This window comes from Phascolarctos cinereus, unplaced genomic scaffold, assembly GCF_003287225.1.
Source record: "Phascolarctos cinereus isolate Bilbo 61053 unplaced genomic scaffold, phaCin_HiC Scaffold_1;HRSCAF=81, whole genome shotgun sequence".
Taxonomy (NCBI): Eukaryota; Metazoa; Chordata; class Mammalia; order Diprotodontia; family Phascolarctidae; genus Phascolarctos; species Phascolarctos cinereus.
The window spans coordinates 220,940,956-220,966,253 of NW_027555514.1; the positions used below are offsets into that span (position 1 = coordinate 220,940,956).

A 25,298-nucleotide genomic window follows, 5' to 3' on the forward strand; every position below is an offset into this window, starting at 1 on the left:
CCTCCACCTACTCGATGCTCTGGCCAAATAGCAGTACTTACTATCTTCTCCGTGTTCTGTACTCACCCATCTCTGTACCTTTGCTCACCCTGTTGTGTTCTGTGCCTCAAATGTCTTTCCCCAGTCCTTGAGGCCTATTGAACTCCTACCCATCCTATAAAGCACAACTCAAATGCATTTGAGGCAGATATCTGCAATATTAGGTAATGCCTTATCTAATCCCCCTAGTCAGTAATGACTTTCCCCCCTTAGCCCTCACCTGAAACTTTGTACCAATTATTCAAACCAATTCAACAAAGATTTACTAAACTTTAGCCTGTGGGGACACAAAGTTGAAAAAAGGACATAGCCACCACCCTTAAAGACCTTATAGCCCATTTGGGTGGATATGACATAAACAAGTGTGGTACAAGATTCTGTTGTCATAGAACATGGAAAAGGACGTTGAAACTCATCACATCCAGGGCATTGGGATACTGATGGTCTTACAAGCTAAGAATGGGTCAGGTTGCTTTTTTTTACATTTTAAATAAAGTTTTATTGTGTTTCAAAATGGGGGAAAACATTATTAGCTCCTTAGCTGTACAAGGACAGGCAGCGGGCTGGATGTGCACCTCTGGCCATAGTTTACTCACACCTGATCTAGTCCGTAGTCTCCATATTTACAACTAAGGAAACTAAGGACCAGAGAGCTTAGGTTACTTTCCCAAGGCTACTCAGGTTGTGATAAGGGCTGAGGAAAGATCCAGATAAAATGCTGAATGAACCGTTGAGCCAAGAGATATCCTAGTCAGCCGGGAAGGGAAGAGAGTCAGTGCGAGGCAGGGGTCAGGGAAGATTTCTTAGAGAAGGTGGCAAGTGAACTGGGCCCTGAAGAAGGAAAAGGATTTCAGTAGGTGGGAATGAGAAGAGAGTATATATCCAGCCTGGGGGACAACTTCTGCAGATGTATGAAGGCCAAGATCAGAAAACAGCTTGCCGTCCAATGTGATTGGAACAGAAAAGAATATTTTAAGGGGTGTAATGGGAAATAGTACTGGAAAGATTGATTGGAACCAGATTGTAAAGGATACTTCAAATGCCAGGCAAAGAATTACGTATTTTATCTTTTAGGCAACAGAAACTGTCATGATCAGATCTTATGTCTGTATCATGGATGTCTTATTTTGTGTTGTAGTTAAATCAGTTGGGCAATAGCAAACGTTTATCAAGAGCCCCTAGTATGTGCCTGGTACTCTGACAGAGCCTGAGGATAGAAAAGCAAAAATCAAACAATCCCTGACCTCAAGGAAGTGACATTCAATAGGAGGAGAGAACATGTGTACATATCGGTGTAGCAGGGTTTAGGATGTATAAGCTGTGTGGGGAATGGATGAATGCTCTAGCTAGCGGACAATCACAGCAACCCTCAAGCCTCTTTAACTGATACTGGTTCATTCCTTGTTCCTTCTCTAGCCCGGTTCTAAGGCAATCAAGGGATATATATATATATATATATATATATACACACACACATATACATATATATACACACACATGCATACACATACACACACACATATATCTCAACATATATATATTCCTATATATAAAAATATATATTCCTATATATAATACGTATTTTATATAGTATATATTTATGTATGATATATATATATATATATATATATTTGTGTGTGATATATATGAATAGAAATGTACAGTCTCTCTCATGAATTAAATCAGTTAGACCCCACTCCAGTTTACAAAACCACTTTTCCTATTATCTCTGTCTCTTCTTCTCTTTCTTTCTGTCCATGTTCTGCACCCTCCCCTATCCAGTTAGGCTTAAATTAATAAACATCAATGTTATCAGCCATACAACTTATAAATAACATAATGAATGACAAAGGCGTACTTAAGTATTTCAACAATGTAGTCAGCTGTGAGAAAGACGAGATCTAGGGTAACCTGTAACTATCGACTATAACTGCCGACTGACTCCTCAACAGTGCTCTCAGAATAGTAATTAAAGGCTTTTCTTAGGATGTCTTCTCCACCAAAACATTTAAATTTAATTCTCTCAAAATGTCTCCTCAGACTCTCCTTTACAATTAACTCAGTGTCTTTGGAAAGAAGTCCATTTAGTACTTACTCTGTCTTTACAGTCTCTTCAAGCCACGACAGTTGAACTCTATCCCAAGATTCCATTCCCTCTCAGAGATTCAGTACCAATATCCAAAGTCTTGATGAGAGAGGCTGTGTAAACTAGGATTCCGTTTCTAGATAAAATAAATGCAAGGTAAATCGTTTGATGAGGTACCAGCAGTTAGAAGAATTCAGGAAAGTCTTCATAAAGGAGATGGCTTCTGAGCTGAGTTTGGAAGGAAACCAGGCATTTTAAAAGGCAGAAATGAAGGAGTGCATTGCAGGCACGAGGGACAGCCTATACAGAGGCTTAGTGATGGAAGATACAATTGTGTTTGAAGAACGAGGAGACCAGTTTGACTGTATGAAAGTTTTTTTGCGGGGGGAAAGGAGATACAGATAGATAGATAGATAGATAGATAGATAGATAGATAGATAGATAGATAGATAGACACACACACATACATATATATACATACACGTGCATATATATACATACATATATACACACACATTATAGATACTCATTATATACACATATATACACATGTGTATGTGTGTATATATCTACAAACACATATATATATACAGACATATGGACACATACATACATACATACATACATACATATATATATATATATATATGTATATATAAAGACTAGAAAGTAGGTTGTCATCAATTTGTAAAAGGTTTTAAATACCAGAGAAGTTTGTATTTGATCCTGGAGGTAATAGCCAACCACTTTATGGAGCAGAGGAGTTAAATGGTAAGATCTGGGGGCATATCACTTTAGAAAGGAGAGATAACTTGAGATAGAGATAACAGTTTGGAAGCCATTGTGAGAGTCCAGATGAAAGGGGATGAGGACTTGACTTTAGGTGGTGACCAAATAAGTGGAGAGAAGGAAATGATGAAGAGAAGGCTGTGTGAGGTGATACAAAGGTAATGTTGACAAGATGAAGTGAAGGGGAATGAGGATGATTCGTAGTTGTAAATCTGGAAGATTGGGAAGATAGTATTAATAGGCATAAAAGTCCAGGGTGGGTAGTGGTTGGGGAAAAGGTGATTATTGCGGGTTTGGACATTTTGAATTTGAGATGTCTATGGACGTTTTGAGTTTGCTGGCAGGAGTGCTGATGAAGGACTAAGGTTTAAAAGGAAAAACTTGAGCTGGCTCTATAGATTGGAGCAGGGGTGGGGACCCTACCTGTGGCCTCGATCCCCGACCGTGGTTTGGGGAGTCAGCTGCATAGAAATGAGAGGTGAGCTCCTGGGAACTGATGAGGTCACTGACAGAGAGAGAAGAAAAGAGGGCCCAGGACAGAGCTTGGGATTACACTCACTATTAAGGGGCATGATGTGGATGGATGATAAGCCAGGGAGACTGACAAGGAATGGAGAACCTGGAGAGAGCAATGTCATTAAAAACTGAGAGGAGGAGAGGGTTTACCTGAGGAGAAGGTGCTCAACAGAGAAAGATGTGGCTGCTTATGCTGTGTGCTACATATGTCCCTACTGCTGCCTACCTGCTAACTCCATGAGGGCAGAGACCCCATCTTACTTAAGTTTTATACCTCCCCTTTGCCTCCTACATTGCTCTGCATATCTGAGTAAGCACTTAATGAATATTTAATGGATTAAATTGTTGGAAGAGTAGTAAAAAGGTGTGCTTGAAGGGGGAAGGAATTTCCTTCGGCTCAGGGTTTAAGGAAGCTTCCTGGAGGAGAGTAAGGAAAGTGATACCTTTCATGGGATCTCTTGGTTTCTGGGCTAGGGTGTGGGGGCAGATGAAGGTCAGTGACTGGTGGATCTAACTGTGTCTTTTCTCCCCAAAGACTTTGATGAGTGTTCAGTGTATGGCACATGCAGTCAGGTGTGCACCAACACTGATGGAGCCTTTACCTGTAGCTGTGTGGAGGGTTACCTGCTACAACCTGACAACCGCTCCTGCAAGGCCAAGAATGGTATGTTTGTGCAGAAGGACCAATCTGGACACTGAGTCCGATTACAGTCTGGCTTTGGTTCTTCTTGGTCTTAGGCCAGATGGTGTGGTACTGGTAGTGATGGGGCCTTCTTTCCCTTCCTCCATTTCTCACAGCTGCTGTTTATGTTGGGGTGGAGGTGGGGGGATCCTCTTTCCTGATCCTACTTCTTATTCACCTTCTCTTGCTTAGAGTTGGGGTATGTGTGTGTGTGTGTGTGTGTGTGTGTATGAGTGTGTTGTGTGTATATTTGTTTGTGTGTGCCCTTGTGGCAGAGGGGACCTACTTCCTTAATTCTCCTGTACTCAGAGCTATATGAAGAGAAGAGGAGGAAAGCCACCCTCTCACTAACCTTCTTTTATCCAGAAGCTGGTGTGTGTGTGTGTGTGTGTGTGTGTGTACACACACACATATATATACATACACATATGTGTGTTAGGGGAATGTCTCTCTTTACACTTGGGTCTCCCCAGAGATGAAACAAGGTCACTTTCTGACCCTAATCTTCCTTTTCCCAGAGCTGGAGTATGTATGTATGTGTGTGTAATATATGTATGTATATATGTATGTATGTATGTATGTATGTATGTATGTATGCATGCATGTAGTGGTGGGAGATGGAGAGACAGAGAAGGGGAATTGCCTCTTCAAGGCCCTTCTTTGCCCAGACAGCAGGTAAGTGTATATGTATGTGAAGGGGAAGGCATGTTCCCTCTTCTTCTTTTGTAGATCTGGTGGGAGGGGCTCCCTTTCCCTCTCACCGGAGCTGATGGGTATGGACAGGTCTCTTTCTTTTTTACCTCTCCCCAGCGCAGTGCTTGCATGCATGCGAGCATGCATGTGTGTGTGTGTGTGTGTGTGTGTGTGTGTGTGTGAGAGATATTCAAGTATTAACTGATGTCTTTAAGATTCATATAATTGTCAGTGTCCCAAGGATCTTAGGTCATGTTTCTCTCTCCATTTTCACCAAAGCTCTTTCTTTTTCCTCCCCCGTCCCCCTTCGAGCTCAGAGTTGATATGGGTCCTCCTTGACTCTCCTTTCCTCCTCTCTTTCCCAGAGCCAGTAGACCGCCCTGCTGTGTTACTGATCGCCAACTCCCAAAACATCTTGGCCACATATCTGAGTGGGGTGCCAGTGCCCACCATTACACCCACAGGCACCCGCCAGACTACAGCCATGGACTTCAGTTATGCCAATGAAACTGTGTGCTGGGTGCACGTAGGGGACAGTGCTGCCCAGACCTTGCTGAAGTGTGCCCGAATGCCTGGCCTCAAGGGCTTTGTGGAGGAATATTCAATCAACATTTCTCTCAGTCTACACCGTGAGTCACCACCCCCTAAAGTAGCCCAGATTGCCTGTCAGTAATAATTCAGGTGTAGGAAAGGCAGTCATTGCCTGACTTGTGCAGAAGCAAGAGGTTGGACAGAATGATTCCTTATGGTTTGTTGAGAGAACAAATGTGATGACTCCTATCCAAGCTTGGAAACATGAGGATGGATGGGATAATTCATGTTTGCTGTGGAAGCAAGGGATTGGATGGGATGATTCCTATCTGGTGATGAAACAAGGGGATGAATGGTGGTCTTCCTGTCCAGTTTTCTGGCATGAGACTGAATAGGAAGACTCTTGTCTGTCATGGAGATAAAAGAGAATGGGTATGATTCATGTTTGATATGGAGGTCAGTGATTCCTATCTAGTAGGAGATGGTGAGGATGGATGGAATGACTCTATTTGGTGTAGACATGGGGGGAGGAGGAGGGGAAGGGGTGGTGTGATCATTGTCCAGCATGGAGACAAAGGAGGATGGATGGGACCACTTGTATTTGATTTGGTTGCTGGGGGTTGGATAGCATGCTTCCTGTCTAGTATGTAGACAAGGGAGAATGGATGGGATGACATGTATTTGATGTGGAGGCAGGGGATTGGATGGGATGACTCCTGTCTGGTATGGGGACAGTGGAGGATGGATGGATTGACCCCTGTCTGATATAAAGACAAGGGAGAATGGATGGGATGACATGTATTTGATGTGGAGGCAGGGGATTGGATGGGATGACTCCTTAGTCTAATATGAAGACAGTGGAAGATGGATAGGATGATTTATGTTTGATGTGAAAGCATAGGATTGGAAGGAGTGACTCCTGTCTGGTGTGTCAATGTGGGATTGTAAAAGCTAATTCCAGTGTGGTTTATAAACAAGGGATGGAGGGAATGGCTTCTATTTGCTCTAGAGGCGAGGTGTCTCTGAATGGAATGGCTCTTGTCTGATATGGATATGAGATTATGGTTTGAATTATACCTGCCTGACTCAGAGTCAGAGATTTGAACAGGACAACTCGTATGTTATCTGTTTTGGCTGAAGGCAGGGGATTGAATGAGATGATAGCTTTGTATATGCCTAGGGCTATGGATGCAATAGGCTGTAGAAGATACCACTTAGCCCATTATAGGAAGAAGTTACAGGAGGTAGGGAAATTCCAAGAAAAGGCTGAGAGGGGACCTAAGAAAGCATCTCCAGAAGATGAGGATGAGGATATATCTCAACCTTCTAAAGAGCTGAGGGAGTACAGAGCTGACCTTCAAGGCAGGGAAACCTAGGTTCAAATCCTGCCTCTGCTACATAATAGGTGAATGACCCTGGACAAGTCACTTAATCTTCAGTGCCCTGGGTACCACTCTAGGAATAGCAGTTGAAGAGCAGGTGCTAGTTGACAGAAGGAATTTCTCATCAGGAGATAGATCTCTATGCCAATGAAAGTTACAAGAAATAAATTTTAAAAGACCTGAGGGAGGTAGACAGGGCTGTTAGCTCTCAGAGAGGATTTCCCTATGATCACAGAGACCCAGTTGATCAGGGACATCTTTCTTGGATAATATCAGGATTGTAGTGTTTGGAACTAGAAGGAGCTTTAGTCTTTTTTTTTTTTTTTGTCTAGTCAGTGGGGTTAAGTGACTTGCCCAAGGCGACACGTCTATCCGCTGCTGCACCTAGCTGCCTCTAGAAGGAACTTTAAAGACCATCTAATGGTCCACGAATATTTTTTGGGTAATTATTTCACTGTAATTGGTTTCCTTTGTAATCCCATCTATTTTATTTTATGCATTTAAAAACATTTCGGAGAAGGTTTCACCAGTTTCAAAGAGGCCAATGACACACAAAAGGTTAAGAACCCCCAATCTACTGTAGCCTGTACAGCTGAAGAAGCCAGAATTTGAACTTGGGTTGTCAGGAATCTTTGCTGACTATTTCAGCCTGGGCACACAAGGAGGAGGAATGAGACAATTGACCTTTCCATCCGCGAGGCCCTGGGATTCAGAGGTGGAGAAGAGGAATGGGATGACCTCAAGGCTTCTCACCAGGGTGGAGTGGGTTTGAGGATGTTATGGTGTCTTTGCAGGGGGGATATGTTGCAGTAAGGAACTAGGGAAAGGGAAAGTGATGACTCTTTTTGCACTAGTGTTTAAGAGGTCCTTTCTTTAGAATGTCCCGGATCTTCCCTTTCCCATGTGTTATGATTGTAGGGGAAGGCTCCAGGCACTGAGTCTAGGCTGGCTTGGGCAGGGCTAGGCTGGTTTGCACAACTTTGAGAGAAGAGGGCTTGTCTAAAAAGAAGGAGCAGAAGAGGAGGGGTCAGTGCTTGATAACAGGCCCTTCCTTGAAGCAGTTTTATATTTTAAAAAATATTTTTCTTAAAAACAATCCACCATCTTCAAACAAGAATCAGGGCTTGGTCACTAATTGACCTGGGTGCTTTCATTCACCCCATTGCCTAACCAAACAAAAGAAGACTTTGGGGCCTTTGTTCATGTGTCAGAGAGGGGGAAGATCCCCCCAAATCTTTCAGAGACTAAATTCCCTGTTCCTACTGAGAAGAGAAAAAGAGGAGGGGAGGATAGGGAGAGGGGAGGAGTGAGGTCTGAGAGGAGACTTCCTGAGGTAAGTATGGCTTTGCCATCTGCTTCCTTGAAGAGACCTCCAACTTGGTGAACTGAGACCAAGAAGCAAGGCAAAGGATAGGATGACCTTTATGGAGGGAGAAGTATCTGAAACTATGCCTCTTGAATTAATTAGCCCAGCAATAGCCCAAAACAGAGTAGAAAGTAAAAGCAATACTCTTGAGATGTCTCTGCTATCCCTCTGCCTCTTAGACCTCTCTAGGAAGGGTGACTACTACCTGGGCATTTGGCCCTGACCCTTTCCTGAGGCTCTGTTTGCATACTAGCCCCAGGGGACCTACTCATCGTGGGGGTCCATTGGTTAGGGGGATAAGCCTTCCAAAGGGACTCATTGACCCCAAGGAACAAATAACCCTAAGGTGTGACTCTTCCCCGTATACCTTGGATTTGGGAAGTAGTAAAGCCACCATCTTCCAGATGGTATCACTGGGGAGAAAGGGAGGAGATATGGGGCTCTCGATCCCCAAGAGTTTCATTCCCCCCACTCCCCTACCCAGACTCCTTGGGCCTCATTTAGGCGGGTCTGGGCAAACTCCACTCCTGCAGTTCCCTCCCCAGCCCTAGGGGAAGGGTGGGTGCCCCCATGAGAAGGGGGAGGTTACCCTGGCTGGGTCCTGTCCTCCTCTTCCCTGCCTCCTGAGAAACAGGAAACAGCCTTAACCAGCCCCACCTCGTTTGGCAAACAGATCCTGCCTACTCATTATTTCATTAGGGCCCCATTTGGGTGCAGAGTCCAGGAAAGTAGAAGGAACACAGGGGTTTCGGGGGTTGGGTGAAATGGTGTGTGTGGGGACAATCAGACTAGGTTATAGAAATCTTTCCCAGGTCCTCTCAAAGAGTGCCTACGAGGGCACAAAGTCTCCTCTTACCCCAGTTACCTGCCCCGGGTACGCACCTCCCAGTCACATAAACATACACACCAATGCCGCCTGAGTGTCTGCCTATCGCCCCCAAATGGTTGTTTGCTTCTCACTGTGAAGACTAATTATGGCCCCTCTGCCAATGTCCCCTGTCTGTACTGCTATCAAACCCCCTTCCCCCCAATTCATCCTTCTTCCCAAGAAATTCCTGCTCCTTTCTAGTTTAGCCCTTGGTGGCTGGGGTGAAGAAACACAATCCTGTCCCTTCACCTTCTTTGGGAGGGGGATAACAGGGAGTGTAACTCAATCTTTGAGAGGGAATAAAGAGGAAATTAGGCAACTCTTCTCCACCCCCAACCTCCCTTTGCAACAGCTGGGTTCTTTTGCTCAAATGGTCCCTTGACCCAGGATGGGGTATTTGTGTAGTGATAGGGCCCATATCTTCCTGTACTCTCTGGGTTTGAGGAAGCCAGAGGGGGACAGCACGTTAGAGAGATCTGTCTGAGATTTTGTGTATTAATCACGAGAGACAGGGAGCCCCCGGGAGTTGCTAGCTCTGTGACCACTTTACTGTCCTGCCCCGTTCTCTAGAAATAAAGGGAAGGAGAGGGTAGCATGTCACTAATTCCCTGCCTCCGGTGGGTCCTAAGGAAAACACTATGGTAGGGAAGTTAAAATACTCCAGAAATGTATAGAAAGGAGACAAGGAGTTAATATTTCCCCCCACTGCCTGTGTTCCCTTGGGGGCAGGGAGTGGTGCTATAGTTGGGGTCCATGTGTCTGGGTCGGCACATGTAAACACTCATGTCACCTGAGTCAAAAAGCGGCCCCTACTTTGGGCTCTGGCCTCACCGAGCTCTCCAAAGCTCTTGACGTGATGAAGCAGGGCTGCAGGAGAGAGGGCTTGGGTGTGTGTGGAGATTGGGGGACGGAAGGCGGGGAAATGCCTTTGAGGGGAAGGGAGGTCCTCTCCTCTTTTCTCCTCTCAGAGAAATTGTAAGATTTCTTCCCTTTCTTCTGTTTGTGCCACTCTTCTCAACCCCTTCCTTCTAAAGCCTATGTCCCTTCAAAGAGGAGAATAGTTTCTGACCTAGTTTGAGGACTGAGAGTATGCCCCAATCCATGTTGACACATTTATCTCTTTTATTGGCTCTTTGGGGAAGTTTGATTTCTTTTGGAGCTTAATCCTCCCTCTCAACCTGTGAACCCCTGACGTGAAGTGCCCCCTTCTACGTGTGCTGAGGGTAGATTTCCAAAAAGTCTCCAATTGCAGTATTTGACTAGGAGAAACAGACTTTGTTCAGTAAGATTTTGTAGAACAATGAAACCACAGGTTGTTAGAGCTGGAAATCACCATATCTATCCACCCACCCCCTGCAGAATTGCATGTGAGATCAATATTTCAATCCCAGATACCCAATCTTTCATTTAAAGTTAATAAATATTTCTAAAGCATGCAAAACACTGGAGATGCAATGCTGAAATACTCCATGCACATCTGGGAGATGACCTAGAGGTCATTGAATCTAAACCTCTCCCCCTCCCATTTTATAGATAAGGAGAACTGAGACGCTTAAAATGAAAGCGTCCCAGAAAGGCTTAAAATGATTTGCTCAAGGTCACAATGCTTGTAAGTATGTGAGATGAGATTCAGATCCATATTTTCTTGATTTCAAGGCCAGCCCTGTATGCATCCACCAGGCCATGATGCCACTCAAGGTGATCTGGAGAAGCCTACATGCCACTGCCCCCAAGGAGTCCCCGGCCTCTGCTTTCCTGGATCTAGCACCATAATCCTCCCCCAAGTACTACCAGACACAGCCCTGACTCTTTACCCGTCTGTCAAGGAGGACCATTTGCTAAGGGGGAGGGGATGGTTGGCAACACTTGGTGTTAAAATCAAAGCTCAGTCCTTCCTCCCCCATTTGGCCCTGAATTTCCTGGTCAAAGCTGCTTTGCCTTGCATCCCCTCTAGGTTAAATCTTTCCTGTGGCCAGAAAATGAGCTTATACTGCCGCAGGAGGGGATGAGGGTGGACAGCAGGAGGGAGTGAGGGTGGACACTAGGAGTCTGAGCCTGGACTTGGAAAGGAGAGGGGGGGAGCTGGTATTTAGCATCTCCATGGTCCTTTTGTGTGTGTGTTGAGTCCCTGGGGTTGGAGCCAGAGTCCTGGAAAGGGGCAGGGATTAGCTAAAATGACTTGGCAATTTGCAGTTTGAGGATAGAACTGGACCCAGCCATGTATGTAGTGGGAAATGAGGCCCTCTGCTGGTGGCTTGGGCTGGCCAGGGCTGGGGGTGGGGGTGGGAAGAGCCCCCTCCCAAGGCTGTAGTCTGCTGGATTGTGAAATGGGTCCACAGGTCCAGCTGGTGGGCCCCTTAACTCTTTTCCTCTCTCTCTCTCTCTCTCTCTCTCTCTCTCTCTCTCTCTCTCTCTCTCTCTCTCTCTCTCTCTCTCTCTCTTCTCTCTCTCCTCTGTCCTCTTTTTTCCTCTCTTCTCTCTCTCCTCTCTCTCTCTTCTCCTCTCTCTCTTCTCCTCTCTCCTCTCTCTCTCTCCTCCTCCTGTCTCTCTCTTCTCCTCCTTTCTCTCTCTTCTCCTCTCTTCTCTCTCTCTCCTCTCTCTTTCTCCTCTCTTCTCTCTCCTCTCTCTGTCTTCTCCCCCTCCTCTCTCTCTCTCCTCTCTCTGTCCTCTCTCTCTTTCCTCTTCTCTCTCTCTTCTCCTCTCTTCTGTCTCCTCTCTCTGTCTTCTCCCCCTCCTCTCTCTCTCTTCTCCCCCTCCTCTCTCTCTCTTCTCCTTTTCTCTCTTCTTCTTTTTCTTCTTCCCCTCTCTCTCTCTTCTCCTCTCTTCTCTCTATCTCTTTCTCTTCTCTCTCTCTTCCTCTCTCTCTCCTTCTCTGTCCTTCTCTCCTCTCTCTCTCTTCTTCTCCTCTCTCTCTCCTCTCTCTCTGTTCTCCTTTCTCTCTTCTCCTCTCTTCTCTCTCTCCTCTCTCTCTCTCTCTCCCCCTCTCTCTCTCTCTTCTCCTCCTCTCTCTCTTCTCTCTCCTCTCTCTCTGTTCTCCTTTCTCTCTCTCTTCTCCTCTCTTCTCTCTCTTCTCCTCTCCTTTTCTTCTTCTTCTCTCTCTCTCTCTCTCTCTCTCTCTCTCTCTCTCTCTCTCTCTCTTCTTCTCCTCCTCTCTCTTCTCCCTCTCTTCTCTCTCTCCTCTCTCTCTCTCTCTCTCTCTCTCCTCTGTCCTCTCTCTCTTTTTCCTCTCTTCTCTCTCTCCTCTCTCTCTCTTCTCCTCTCTTCTCTCTATCTCTTTCTCTTCTCTCTCTCTTCTCCTCTCTTTCTCCTTCTCTGTCCTCTCTCTCCTCCTCTCTCTCTCTCTCCTCTCTTCTCTCTCCTCTCTCTCTCTTCTCCTCCTCTCTCTCTCTTCTCCTCTTTTCTCTCTCTCCTCTCTCTCTCTCTTCTCCTCCTCTCTCTCTCTTCTCCTCTCTTCTCTCTCTCCTCTCTCTCTCTCTCTCTCCTCTCCTTTTCTTCTTCTTTCTCCTCTCTCTCTCTGTCTTTGTTTTCATATTTTAAAATCACAACAGGAAATGGGATAGGGACTTGGGGAGGAGGGGGACTTGGAGAAAAGCAGCCGCCACTGAGCCAGTGATGTTCCCTGTCCCTCTCCTGGTGCCCCCAGCAGACAGTGGGCTGCTATCCCTGAGCTTCTTCTAGCTGGGCTCTCCAGCCCCCACCCCCTCTGGCTCTCGTCTACATTCTGGGCCCTTTCAGGAGTCTCTGGGGGGCAGCTAGTGAGCGTGTTGGAGGGGTGCTCTGCTCCCTCGGCCTCGGTCTCCATTTCCTGGAGTTGATGTTTTACTTTAACTCTCCCTGTTGACTCTGAGTTTCCTATAATAATTTAGCAGCTCTTGCGCGTGTTTCTCCCTCTGGCCCAGTCAGGGCTGGCCCTGTCTCCCTGGCACGGATCCAGCTCCTGGCCCTTGACTCCCCTGCTGTCTCAGTGAGGTTGCCTCTCTCTGCCCTGCCTCTCCCCCCCCATTTTTAGACTGGAGCAAGAGGGGTGGGGATGATTAGAAGGTAGAATGGCTTTCCCAATAGTAAAGGAAACTCTAAGGCAAAATTTAGCAAAAGGGGGCTAGGTCTTCTCTGACACTGGGAAAGCAGAGAAAGATGAAATATTCATCGGGTCCACAAAGCAGGGGGAAGGTACCAGAATCTGACAATCATTCACTCTAGAAGGACCAACTTGGAAGGAGAAGTGAGCTGAGAGGAAGTGGGTGGTGAGAGAACTGTGTCTGGGTTAGAGGTTTTCTGTTGAGAGCTAAGGATATCTCTGCCCACCCCTCCCCCCATCTATATAGATATACACACACACACCACACACACACCCCACCACCAGACCCAGCCAGTTCTATCCCTGTGTGCGTAGGCAAACCATAATCCCACCAAATCTCTTCTAGTTAGTTCTCAAAGGTGCTCCCCATACAACCCCTTTGCTTCCTTCTTATGTCTTCTAGTACTTAACTTCCAGGGTGAAATAAAAACAAAGCTCCCAGGTTGTCCTAGGCCTGGCTGAATGTCCCCCCGACCCTGACCCCTCTGGGGCTGAAGTTAAAACACTGGAGAAAGGGGATTCCAGGGTCTGAAGGAGACGGAGAAAACCGAATCCTAGCCCCCGAGCAGCTGGGCCTGGTCAAACAACCAGATAGAGCAGAATGACGATCAATACCATCACATGCTCATCCCACAGATACTGTGACTGTGTGATAGATGGTATCCCCCTAAATATGATCATAGAGTTGGAAGAGATGTTAGAGGTCATTAAAGATAATTTTACAGATGAGGAAACTGATGCCTGGGTAGGGGGTTAAATACCCTCTGTTCTTTTGGGGGCAGAGAGCTCTCTTAGATGGGATAAAGTCTCTGTCCAGTGAAAGACCCTTCTTTTGGGGGTAACTTCCAACTCCTAGACCTGAACACCAGCTCTAATATGTGGGGGAGGCATCTATCTTGGAAAGGGGAGGAATGGGTGCTTTTTGGAAGGGAACAATCATTTGGGGAAGTAGATGTTGAACATCTAAGAAGCAATGGCAATCTGGAGGGGGAGGGGAACATTGGATGGTCCTCTGATGAGGAGGGAGGGAAGGGTGGTACCCAGAAACGATAAACACAAAACCCAAACTTATTTTGAGGCCTGGAACTGAAAGTCCCTTACATCATCACTCCACTGTGGCCTCTGCTCCTCATACCCCTTGATCATATTAGTGAGACCCTCCCTCAGAGGCTGCTCGGCTATTGTTCAGTTCCAAGCTCCCCAACTTTCTGGTTCTTTGGGATCCGGCAGAGGTTGAGAGATTCATGCCCCAGAGAGAGGAGAAGAGGCATCCCCTCCTAGAATAAGCAGGGAGAGATGAGGGCCCTGGTGGAAAAGAGAGGAATATCCTTTCCATCAGGGATTAAAAGCACCGTCTGTAGGTTTGCAGGGTACTTGGGGCTTCTGGGCCCATATCCCTTCCAGACACAGGCCAAGACCCTGAGGTCACACATACATGTGCTTAGAGGCATGCATCCATACACACATGCACACACATGCCACCACTGCAAAGAGCTAAATGTAGTTGGAAACCAGTGAAGGTAGGGGAATACATGGGAATTCCCCTCCCAGTGCTCCTCAGTCTTCTCTGAGTGGACTGAAGGAACATGGAATTTAAGAGAGAAAGGGAAATCATCAGTGTGCATCATTAATAACAAAAGGCTTTGCAGACAAATTTTCAGCTTTGATTGTGCAAGTACTGAAAGGGACTCTGGCTAGGGACCCTGGCTCCACCCGGTTCCTCCCCAGGCCTGCTCGGCCTGCTTTGGAGGGATGGGAGATGCCAGGTGGAGTAGACCCATGCATCTCCCCTCCTCTCTCCATCTCTGTCTTCCCATCCCTAATTTAGGGTGGAGGAGGAGATGAGGAGAGAGCTTTCAAGTTTTTAGATTTTGTAGTATTGAGGAGGTCAAGGTACCAAAGGGAGGTAGTCACAAGAGAGAGTCCAAAAATCTGGAATAGGAAGCGGGGGGGGCTTCCTTCTAGTTCTCTGAAACAAGTTTTTCTCTTATGATGGGTCATGCCGAACTGGGAGTCAGGAAGTCCCAAGTTTCAATTTGTCCTCAGTCACTTACTAGCTGTGTCATCCTGGGCAAGTCATTTAGACTCGGTCAGTCTCAGTTTCCTCTTCTGTAAAATGTGGATAATAATCTCTCCCAAGGTTGTTGTATGGGTAAGATGAGATATTATATCTAAAGTGCTTCATAAACTTTAAAGTGCTTTATAAATGTTAACTATTATTACATTTTGGGGGGAAAGGGTAATTAAATGGCCCTGTTACTACCAAAAAAAAACCCAACCCTAACATTCTGAGTCCTATATTTATTTATTTGGGGGTTTTTGGTGAGGCAATCGGGGTTAAGTGACTTTCCCAGGGTCACACAGCTAATAAGTATCACGTGTCTGAGACTGGATCTGAACACATGTCCTCCTGACTTCAAGGCCAGAGCTCGATCCACTGTGCCACCTAGCTGCCCTCTGAGTCCTATATTTATACAAATATATACTCCTCTCCTCTGCTCACCCACCCCCCTGTCATATTTCCCCTCCACCACTCACCCCAAAGGCAAAAGGTGAGATTGCACGTCTGTCTTCCCTGTATACCAAGCTACATTTGAGTTTCAGGGATATATTTTCTCCTTTAAGTCTTTCCTTTTTAATCTATACAAGCATTCTTTTTGGGGGAGAATATAATATAATTTACCTGAACCCCTCAGGTTCTTTATCCCCCTTGGAAAAGTCTGGCCTCCCAACACCTGTGGCCTTGTCAGAGATCAGGAACAATACTAGCCTAAAAGGCAGAGCCCTTCTGGATTGGGAGCTATAGAGACTCTTGGAAGAGAGGGGCAGAGCCGAAATAGTTCAGATTTAGGGAGAAGTGGGTAGATTAGGAATTCTTAGGCTGGGAATTGTGAACTAGGGTTTTTAAAAAATAAATATTTTGATAAGTGCATTTCAATATAATTGTTTTCCTTTGAAATCTTCTGTATTTTATTTTATGCACGTAAAAACTTAATTCTGAGAAGGGGTTCATAGCTTTTCCCAGATTGCTGAAGGGGTCCAGGAAACAACAAAAAAAAAGGTTAAAAATTCCTCAGGTAGACTCTTCCCATTTGCCCATCTCGTAGACTTTGTCTTCCTCTGTTCCCTAGTGTTTTTTCTTGGGTGGAGGAGCAGGGGCTCCCTAAGAAGGATAATTTGGGATTGGCCTGGAGTTTGCTCTCTCCTTAGCCCCATCTCCAGCTGTTTCTGTACCTCCCCCTTCCCACCTCCACACACTCCTCCTTCCTCTACCAGCCCAAGTCCTGTGACTGTGAGTCAGTGTCAGAACTCAGCCAAATTCCTAGGGAACCATGTTCTTGTCCCTTCTGGTCCACACCCCCAAGTTCCTATGGGCGGGCAACCCCTCTGTCTGGGGAAGAGGGGAGGGAAAGAGAAATCAAAAACTATTAACTCCTTGCACCTAGATCTAGAGGTCCAGGACAGATTTCCTGAATAAGTTGTTGAGTGGGATTAGGGAGTATTTTTTTAAATGTCTATCGATATCCCTCCCCCTCTCCTCCACCCAGTGAGCCATTTCTGAAGCTGAAAAATAAAAAAGAAATAGAGAGGAAAAAATAGTTCAGCAAAAGTAAGCAGCCTAACCACAGAGTCTGACAATCCTTGCAATTTCATGGCCATAGTCCCCAGCCTCTTCAGAGGGAGAGAAGTTAATTTTCTAATGTCTTCTTTTGTTGATTATAATTCATTTATTTTTGTCTTTCCACTTACATTGTTCTAGTCATTGGGTATGTTGTCTTCTTGGTTTTGTTACATCATTTCATGTGTCTTCTCAGGCTTTTTCTGAATTCTTCATATCCATCACTTCTTAATAATAAGTAATATTTCATTTCCATTACATTCACATATCACATGTGTTCAGCCATTCCTCTATTCTAGCTAAGGACAGATGGATAATAAGTTCCAAGGAGGACTGCTCCATGTGAATGGAAGAGAGATGATGTGAAAGTGAACTTTGGGGTTAAGCTCACAGACCTTTTGATGACCTAACGATTTCCCCAGAGGGCCTAGTTCACGTGCTTGGGCAATATATGTAAAGACAGGAGAATCAGTCAATAGAAACTTGCATCAGTGTCTCTACCCTCGCACGTGAATTTGTCTGAGACAGACCTTTTCGCTGGCACAATCTCTCTCTTTAACTTCTTGTCACCTTCCATTTTTTTACCGACTTCCCTTTTTCATGACGTCTTTTGCCCTCTCTCATCTCTTCTCGAAGCATGTATTTCCTTCATTTGGAGTATAGGAGCCCATATATCTGAGTCCTCTGCCTTAGGTCTCCCCCAGGTTGCCATCCTTCTTGGTTGGTTACCTGTTGACCCACAGCTACCCAGGGGCTCCAGATGCCCCTGGCTTATCTCAGCCCCAAGGCCTTGGGTCTTTGAAGAAATAGGATCAAGGACAAGTAGAAGAGAACTGTAAATAGAAGGATGGGTATGGTGAGATGAGGTACTTGCCAGTCAACTAACATTGGTAAGGCAGCTAGATGACATATGGGACAGAATGCTAGACTTGGAGTCAGGAAGCCCTGAACTCAAATCTTGCCCCAGTCACTTAATAGTTGTGTGAACCTGAGCAGGCCGCTTATCCTCTGCCAACCTCAGTTTCCTTATCTGTAAAGTGGGTATAATAATAGTACCTACCTCATAGGGTTGTTGTACGAATCAGATGAGATAACATGCAAAGCACTTAGCCAACCCTGAAGCAGTCCATAAATGAAGTACTTATGTGCCTGGATTCTAGGGAAGTTCCCTCACTTTGGGAACTTGGTATGAAAGCCAGTTTCTCAATATCTCTTGAGGACACAAGGCTGATACAAAAAGATAGCTCACAGCACAAAGAAGTATAGGTGATGTATGAGAAGATTAGTAGGACGTGAGAAGGGAGAAAGAGTGCTTTGGGTCGGCATGGTCAGAGGAAACTTAGTGGAAGAGGTGAGACCAGTTGGGTCACAAAAGGCAGTTAGGAATCAGACGCCTGGGGAGGAAGTCATCTAGGGAAAGGTTTATGTAAAGGAATGGAGGGTGCTGCCTTGTTCAAGGTGGGTTCCTCCTCACCAAATCTGTTCTTACTCCACCCAGATGTGGAGCAGATGGCCATCGACTGGCTGACAGGCAACTTCTATTTTGTGGATGACATTGATGACAGAATCTTTGTGTGCAACCGGAATGGAGACACCTGTGTTACTCTGCTGGATGTAGAGCTCTACAATCCCAAAGGCATTGCTCTTGACCCTGCCATGGGGTGAGAGGGGTCGTAGGGTGGGCACAAGGGATGCCAGGCATGAGGAACCCATCCCTTCCTTTACCCTGATATTGGCAAGGAAGCCAGAGAATCAGGGGTGGAGGGGGGAACTTACACCTAATGGGAAACCCCCTCAATATCACATATCACCCACTCACAGGAAGGTGTTCTTCACGGACTATGGGCAGATCCCAAAGGTGGAGCGCTGTGACATGGATGGGCAGAACCGAACCAAGCTGGTGGATAGTAAGATCGTGTTTCCCCACGGTATCACTTTGGACCTGGTCAGCCGGCTTGTGTACTGGGCTGATGCCTACCTGGACTATATCGAGGTGGTGGACTACGAGGGCAAGGGTCGGCAGACCATCATTCAAGGCATCCTGGTGAGGACTGGGGAGTGGGGATGATTTCTATGTCCTTTCCCAGCTCAGAATCTTCCTAGGCCATGCTGATAAGGGAAGGGGAGATCATCACCCTAGAGCATTCTGGTTGAGTACCTGAGGCCATATACCACAGCATCTAGTTGGGAAGGAGAGACCAGTCATCCCACAGTACTCTGGTTAGAAGCAAGAGGGAGTCATCATCTCCTGGTATCCTGGCTGAGGAGCAGGAATTGTCATCTTGGGGTATCCTGTTGAGGAGAGAAACCATCATCCCAAGGAAGTTTAGAGCTGATAGATTCTTAACCTTTTATGAGTCTTGTATGCCTTTGGCAGTCTGGTGAAGCCTGTGGACCCTTTCTCAGAGTCATTTTTCTAAATTCATAAATAAAATACATAGGATCACAAATGAAACCAATTATATTGAAATATAGAATTTTAAAATATATTTTATTTATATTATATTATTTATTTTATTACTTTATATTATATTGTTTATACATTAACATGTGCATTACAATATATTGTGTGTGTGTATATATATATATATAAATACAATAAAATATAATCTATATTTTAAAACAAATTTATATGCCCCAGGTTAAGAACTTTTGGGCCAGAGGGCAGGTTGAGAAGCCTTGGGTATGGCCTCCCTCTGATAATAATACTACCATCTATTTAAGCCAGTATGACATGGAGGGTAGATTGTCAAAGGCAGGAAGACCTGAGTTTAAATTCTCCCTCTCATACACACTGCTTATGTGATTTGGGGTAGGTCCCTTTAAACTCTCATTGCTGTCTAGACGGCTAAGACAATAAATAGAGAAGGTAAATACAGAAAAAGCACTGACTTGCACTGGCAGAGAGTTTCCTCATCTGAGAGTTCCCTATACCAATAAAATCACAGGATCTAATCCTTATCCCTGTCCTTTTCTCTCTCTGTTTGATCTTCACAATAATCCTATGAAACAAACAAGCCAATATTTTACAAGTGAGGAAAATGAAACACAGATAGGTCCCATGATTTGCACAAGGTCCCAGGCTTTCTAAATGGTATTTGGGGTATCCCGAACCTAGCTGGGTGGAAGTTGGAAGGAGGCGGGGGAAAGGAGAAGTATTTGGCGTCCTCATTCCTTCTATTTCACATCAATTTTTCCCCTTCCTGCGTCTCCCCCCTAGATTGAGCACCTGTATGGCCTGACTGTGTTTGAGAACTATCTCTATGCCACCAATTCAGACAATGCCAACTCACAGCAGAAAACTAGTGTCATCCGAGTGAATCGATTCAACAGCACAGAATACCAGGTGGTCACTCGGGTGGACAAGGGAGGGGCCCTCCATATTTATCACCAGCGGCGCCAGCCCCGAGGTAAGAGAGACCTTCAGCTCTCAGAAAAACACCCTTTGTCTTCCAGAATCACTGGTCCCACTGTGTGGCCTCCTGAGGGCCCCCTGCCTCCACAAACCCATGTATTAATGATAGCAATAATAATGATAACTCACATTTATAATACTTCATGGTTCATGTAACACTTTACTCACAAAAGCCCCATGAAATAGAATAGATGATGCAAGCAATGTTGTACCCATTTTGTAGAGGAGGAAATTGAGGCTAAAAAGAAGTTTAAAAACTTTTAGAAAGGTTAAGGGTCAGGGCAGCTAGGTGGTGCAGTGGATAGAGTACTGGCCCTGGAGTCGAGAGGACCTGAGTTCAAATGTGGCCTTAGACACTTACTAGCTGTGACCCTGGGCAAGTCGTTTAACCCCAATTGCCTCCAAAAAAACCAAAAACAAAAAGTGAAGTTTCTCGTGAAGAGGTCCCCCAGCTAGTACGTGACAGGGCTGCTACCCAAACCCAGGTCTCTGGTAGGTAGGAGATGCATTCCTTCCTCTGTCCCCAGGAAGGCCTTGGCCTCTAGCCTTGGAGGCACTCACCAGAGCACCAACTCAAGGTCAGATAAGGGAGACTCAGAGTTTCTCATCCCCATAGAGGGGGAGATGAGGGACTGGTGAACTAAGGGAGGAAAAGGTTCTCAAATCTGGGGACAGGGCCGTGGAAGGCAGGCAGTGTCCCCCTGACCTTTTTTTCCCCTCCCCCTGCAGTGAGGAGCCACGCCTGTGAGAATGACCAGTACGGGAAGCCAGGAGGCTGCTCAGACATCTGCCTTCTAGCCAACAGTCACAAAGCCCGGACCTGCCGCTGTCGTTCAGGCTTCAGTCTGGGCAGTGATGGGAAGTCTTGCAAAAGTGAGTGATAGGCACAACCGTGTATGCACGTACATGTGACCTTTTGGCTGGTTTTGCTGAACCAACTTTTTTTTTCTCTCTCTCTCTCTTTTAAAAATCTTTGCTACAAGGGATGGCTTAGTGGGAAGGGGAGAATGGGAGGGATATTTTTGGAAAAGAGGGCAATGTAAAACAAAATTGCAGTAAAAATAAGATGCTAAAAGAAGGCAACAGAGCAGAGGAAAAAAGCAGGGCTGGAGGTGAGATGACGGGGCAGGCTGTACATGCCTGCCCCGGGTCTGGGTTTGGAGGGTATTTGTGTAGGCATCAGGGTTCGGTCTCTGCCCATCTGTTCTAGGGCCCTGCTGCTCTAGTCCAGCTTCCTTGTAGGAAGAGAGAAGAAAGTGTAGGCTGGCTTGTCTCCTATTCATTTGAGATCAGTGATTTTTGTACATTTGAGCTGTGGCCACTTAACTTCTGCCCATTTTCTCCATATATGCTATGTCCTACACCATTCCTCACCACCCCATTTTAACTCCTTCCTTTCCCTGGGGTCAGTGATCAGCAAATCTCTGTCTCTCTGTCTCTGTCTCTCTCTCTCATCTCTCTCTTTCTCTCTCCCTCCTTCATTCTCCCCTCCTCTTCCTTCTTCTTCTCCTTCTCTCTCTCTTTTCCTTCCTTCCTCCCTCTCCCCTTCCCCTCCTCCTTCTATTCTTCTTCCTTCTTCTTCTTCTTCTTCCTTCTTCTTCTTTTCCTCGTCCTCTCTTCCTCTCTCTCTCTCTTTTCTCTCTCTCTTGCATTCTGAGGATGGTAGGAGGGGGGAGGAGGAAAGGAAGAAAAGGTGCAAGATGTTGGTTCAGGATACCCAGGTGAGAGACACATGTGTCTTTATAACCCCAAACTCGTCCCTCCTTTCCTCACTCCCCAGTATATTCTAGGAGCCACAACCTCTTCTTTTTTCATCTCCGCTGGTCCCATTCTCAGGCTGTAGTCCCTGAAGTGGGATGGTGGCTGAGGATGTCTTATTACTTGTTCTCCCTTCCTCTGCAGAACCAGAGCATGAGCTGTTCCTGGTGTATGGGAAGGGCCGGCCAGGTATCATCCGAGGCATGGACATGAGTGCCAAGGTCCCTGATGAGCACATGATCCCAATAGAAAATCTCATGAACCCCCGGGCATTGGATTTCCATGCAGAGACGGGCTTCATCTATTTTGCCGATACCACCAGCTACCTCATTGGCCGTCAGAAGATCGATGGCACTGAGCGGGAAACCATAATCAAGGATGGTAAGGGTCTCTAAAGTGAGACGAATGGCCAGCACATCTTGAGGAGACTTAACACCCACAGTGAGAGCCCTGGAGTGTTTCTTTTCTTAGAGATTTCTCAGCACCAGAGAGTCATCCTCTGACTGGATGATGGAAAGCATGGAGATTTGGGGGAATGATAAAAAGAAGAAGCCTTGTCTGGGTGGGTTGATGCTATAGAGGTAGGGGGAGAGACAGCAGACCCCCTTCCTTGTTGAGCAGTGCAGAGCTAGAGCGATGGTTGTAGGACAGTGCATGCAGGTCTTGGGATCCCCTGGAAGAGTCCCAGACTTCTTTCTCTTTGGCTCACCAGAGAGAAAGCTCTGAGCTTTCAGGCATCACAGCCTGAAATTATGCCTAGGGACCACTCACACTAGCATTGGGGCAAGGGGAGCGGGGCAGAGCAGTCATGTGTTCCTGTGAAGTGGTGGGGCTTCCTGCCAAAATGAGCATAGGTAGCCCTCGCTTTACGCTGGGGCAAGTACCAAAGTGAGTCATGCTTTTGTAAATTGAATCCCATTTCCTCCTTGACTTCTATTTCCAGTTTATTGGCACAATGCCTTCGTTTCTGATTATTCTCTAGGGGTGACTGGGTTCCTGAGCTTGCAACTTTATATCCCTTTATATCCTTATATCCCCTTCTGGCCCATCAGTAATCCAGAAAGAAAATGGTGAAATGGGATGGATGTAATCACACAGTTTGCAATCAGCAAGCATTTACTACATGCCAGGCACTCTGCTAAGTGCTAGAGATAGGAAAGAAAATGCAAAACCACTTCCTGCCCTCAAGGAGCTTGCATCCTAATGAGAGAGACCCCATGTCTATAAATAAGTAGAGAATAGATGGGAGGAAACCTCAGAGGGGGAAGAGGCCTCCTGAATAAGGGGGCATTGGAGCTGAGCCTTGAAGGAAGCCAGGGGTTCTGAGAGCCTGAGATGAGGAGAGAAAGCCTCCTAGGCCCTGAGATGGGAGAGGAGGTATCATTTGTAAGGAGCAGCAATTTGGCCGGCTTGGCTTGGGTGAAGGGGAGTAATGTGTGAGAAGACTGGAAAGATAGGGTGGGGCCAGGTAGTAAGCTTGAAATGACCCAGAAGTTTATATTGGATCCTAGAATAATCAAGAATCCTTAGAGTTTATTTAGTTGGGGTTGTCATACACTTTAAGAAAAATCACTTTGACAGCTGTTTGGATAAATTAGATTAGAGAGACTTGATTCAGACCAATTGGAATGCTATTGCAAAAGCCTTAGCAAGAGGTGATGGAAGCCTAAACCAAGGAAGTTGCTATATGAATGGAGAGAAGGAGATGTATGTGAAAGATGCTGTGAAGGTAAATAGAATAAGATTTAGCGACTGATTTGGTTTATGGAATGAGTGAGTGTAAGGTGTTGAGGATGACACCCAGGTGACTAAGAAGGCAGGGAAATTCACAAAAGGCATAGATTTGGGGAAAGATGATCTGTTCTATTCTGAACATGTTGAGTTTGAGGTAGGATACAATTCGAAATATTCAGTAGGCAATTGGTGAACCAAAGCTTGAGAGACAGACAGACAGAAACAGAGAGAGAGAGAGAGACACAGAGAGAGAGAGAGAGAGAGAGAGAGAGAGAGAGAGAGAGAGAGAGAGAGAGAGAGAGAGAGAGATTGACTAGGGCTGGATATGTAGAAATGAGAGATGATGAGTTCCCCAAAGGAGATAAGGTAGAGATAAAAGAGGTCCCAGGCGGAGCCTTAGAGACAATTACATTTAATGGGTATGACATAGATAAAGATCTAACAGGGGAAGTGATCTAATAGGTAGGAAATCAACAAAGAGAGAGCATTATCATGGAAGGACCATGCAGGAGAAGAAAATGATAAACCATGTCCTGTGCCACAGAGTGGTCAAGGATAAAGACTGAGGGACAGGCAATTAGATGTGTCAGTTGAGAGATCATTGGTAACTTTAGAGAGGGGAGTCTCATTTGGATGGTAATGTCAGAAGCCATATGGAAGAGGGTTTAGAATCCAGTGAGAGTAAGTAGAGGCATACAGTGTAGGTGGCTCTTTCAAGGAGTTTAGCTGAGGAGAAGAAGAAAGATAGAGGATGGCCGCTATTGGAGATAATCAGATCTATTGAGAGGGGATTAAGAAGAACCAGTAGATAGGGAGTGATTAAAGACTGGAGAGATAGAGAGAGAGATGATGGATAGTAGGGAAATCTGCTAGAGAAGATGGGAGGCAATGGAATCAAAGGTATACATACAAGGGTTGGCCTTGTTAAGAAGGGGTACATCTTTATCAGAGATGAGAATAAAGTTGAGGACATTTGGGAAGGATGTCAGAGAGGTATAGGATAAGAAGAAGGGGGAAAAGGGAAACTCTGGGTGAATGGTTTTAAACTTTTTGGTTGATATATGAGGTACTCATGGAGTGGGTAGAAAGGGAAGGAGTGCTTTGAGAGGTTTGAAAAGAATTGAGATTTGTAACAACCGCAGTGGTAAGTGAGATGGAGAATTAATTAGGGAAAAGTCAAAGTATTTCCTTGCTACAGTTAGTGGCATATTGAGATTAGTTAACATAAATTTGCAATGGACCTAGTCAGCATGATTTGTGACTTCCTCCAGCCCTGTTCACCAGCATGTGAGTAGGAGTAAAAGAGGAAGATGGTCAGAGTAATACAGGTTTGGCAATACACAGTCATCAGTAGGTCAAAAGGGCAAGGGACTTGAAGCTAGAGCATAGTGGAGAATAGAAATGGTTCAGTGGGAGAAATTGGGAAGGGAAGAGTGTGCAGGGATGATAGACTAGAAGAGTCCATCTGAGGGTTAAAGGGACTGGAGATGGCAATAAGAGGGAAAAAGCAAGGTGAGGAGTTTTAAGACATGGGGAGAGATAGAATGATAAAAGATTAAGATTAGATAAAGAGATTTTGGAATTCAAGAGCATGGAATTAGAAAGGTTGTGGGTATGACCATCATTGTGTGTAGCTGAGTTGGAGTAAAGGTTTAGGTCATGGCAGTTAATTGAGTGGTTTGAAGAACTAGGAGGTCAGGGTATCTGAGGAAACCTCAGTATGTAAGTTGAAATCTCCTAGT

The 25,298-nt window shown here is 45.6% G+C and overlaps 1 protein-coding gene across 1 annotated transcript in view; it reads left to right on the plus strand.

The window, feature by feature from the left end:
* LRP1 (LDL receptor related protein 1) overlaps positions 1-25,298 on the plus strand; it is a 111,967-nt gene that overhangs the window by 14,225 nt on the left and 72,444 nt on the right. Inside the window, exons 5-11 of the mRNA XM_020990096.2 lie at positions 3,966-4,094; positions 5,171-5,434; positions 18,148-18,310; positions 18,471-18,693; positions 19,870-20,059; positions 20,794-20,937; positions 21,967-22,203. Of these exons, the coding sequence (XP_020845755.1) occupies positions 3,966-4,094; positions 5,171-5,434; positions 18,148-18,310; positions 18,471-18,693; positions 19,870-20,059; positions 20,794-20,937; positions 21,967-22,203 (1,350 nt within the window). The remainder of the gene's footprint in view (positions 1-3,965; positions 4,095-5,170; positions 5,435-18,147; positions 18,311-18,470; positions 18,694-19,869; positions 20,060-20,793; positions 20,938-21,966; positions 22,204-25,298) is intronic.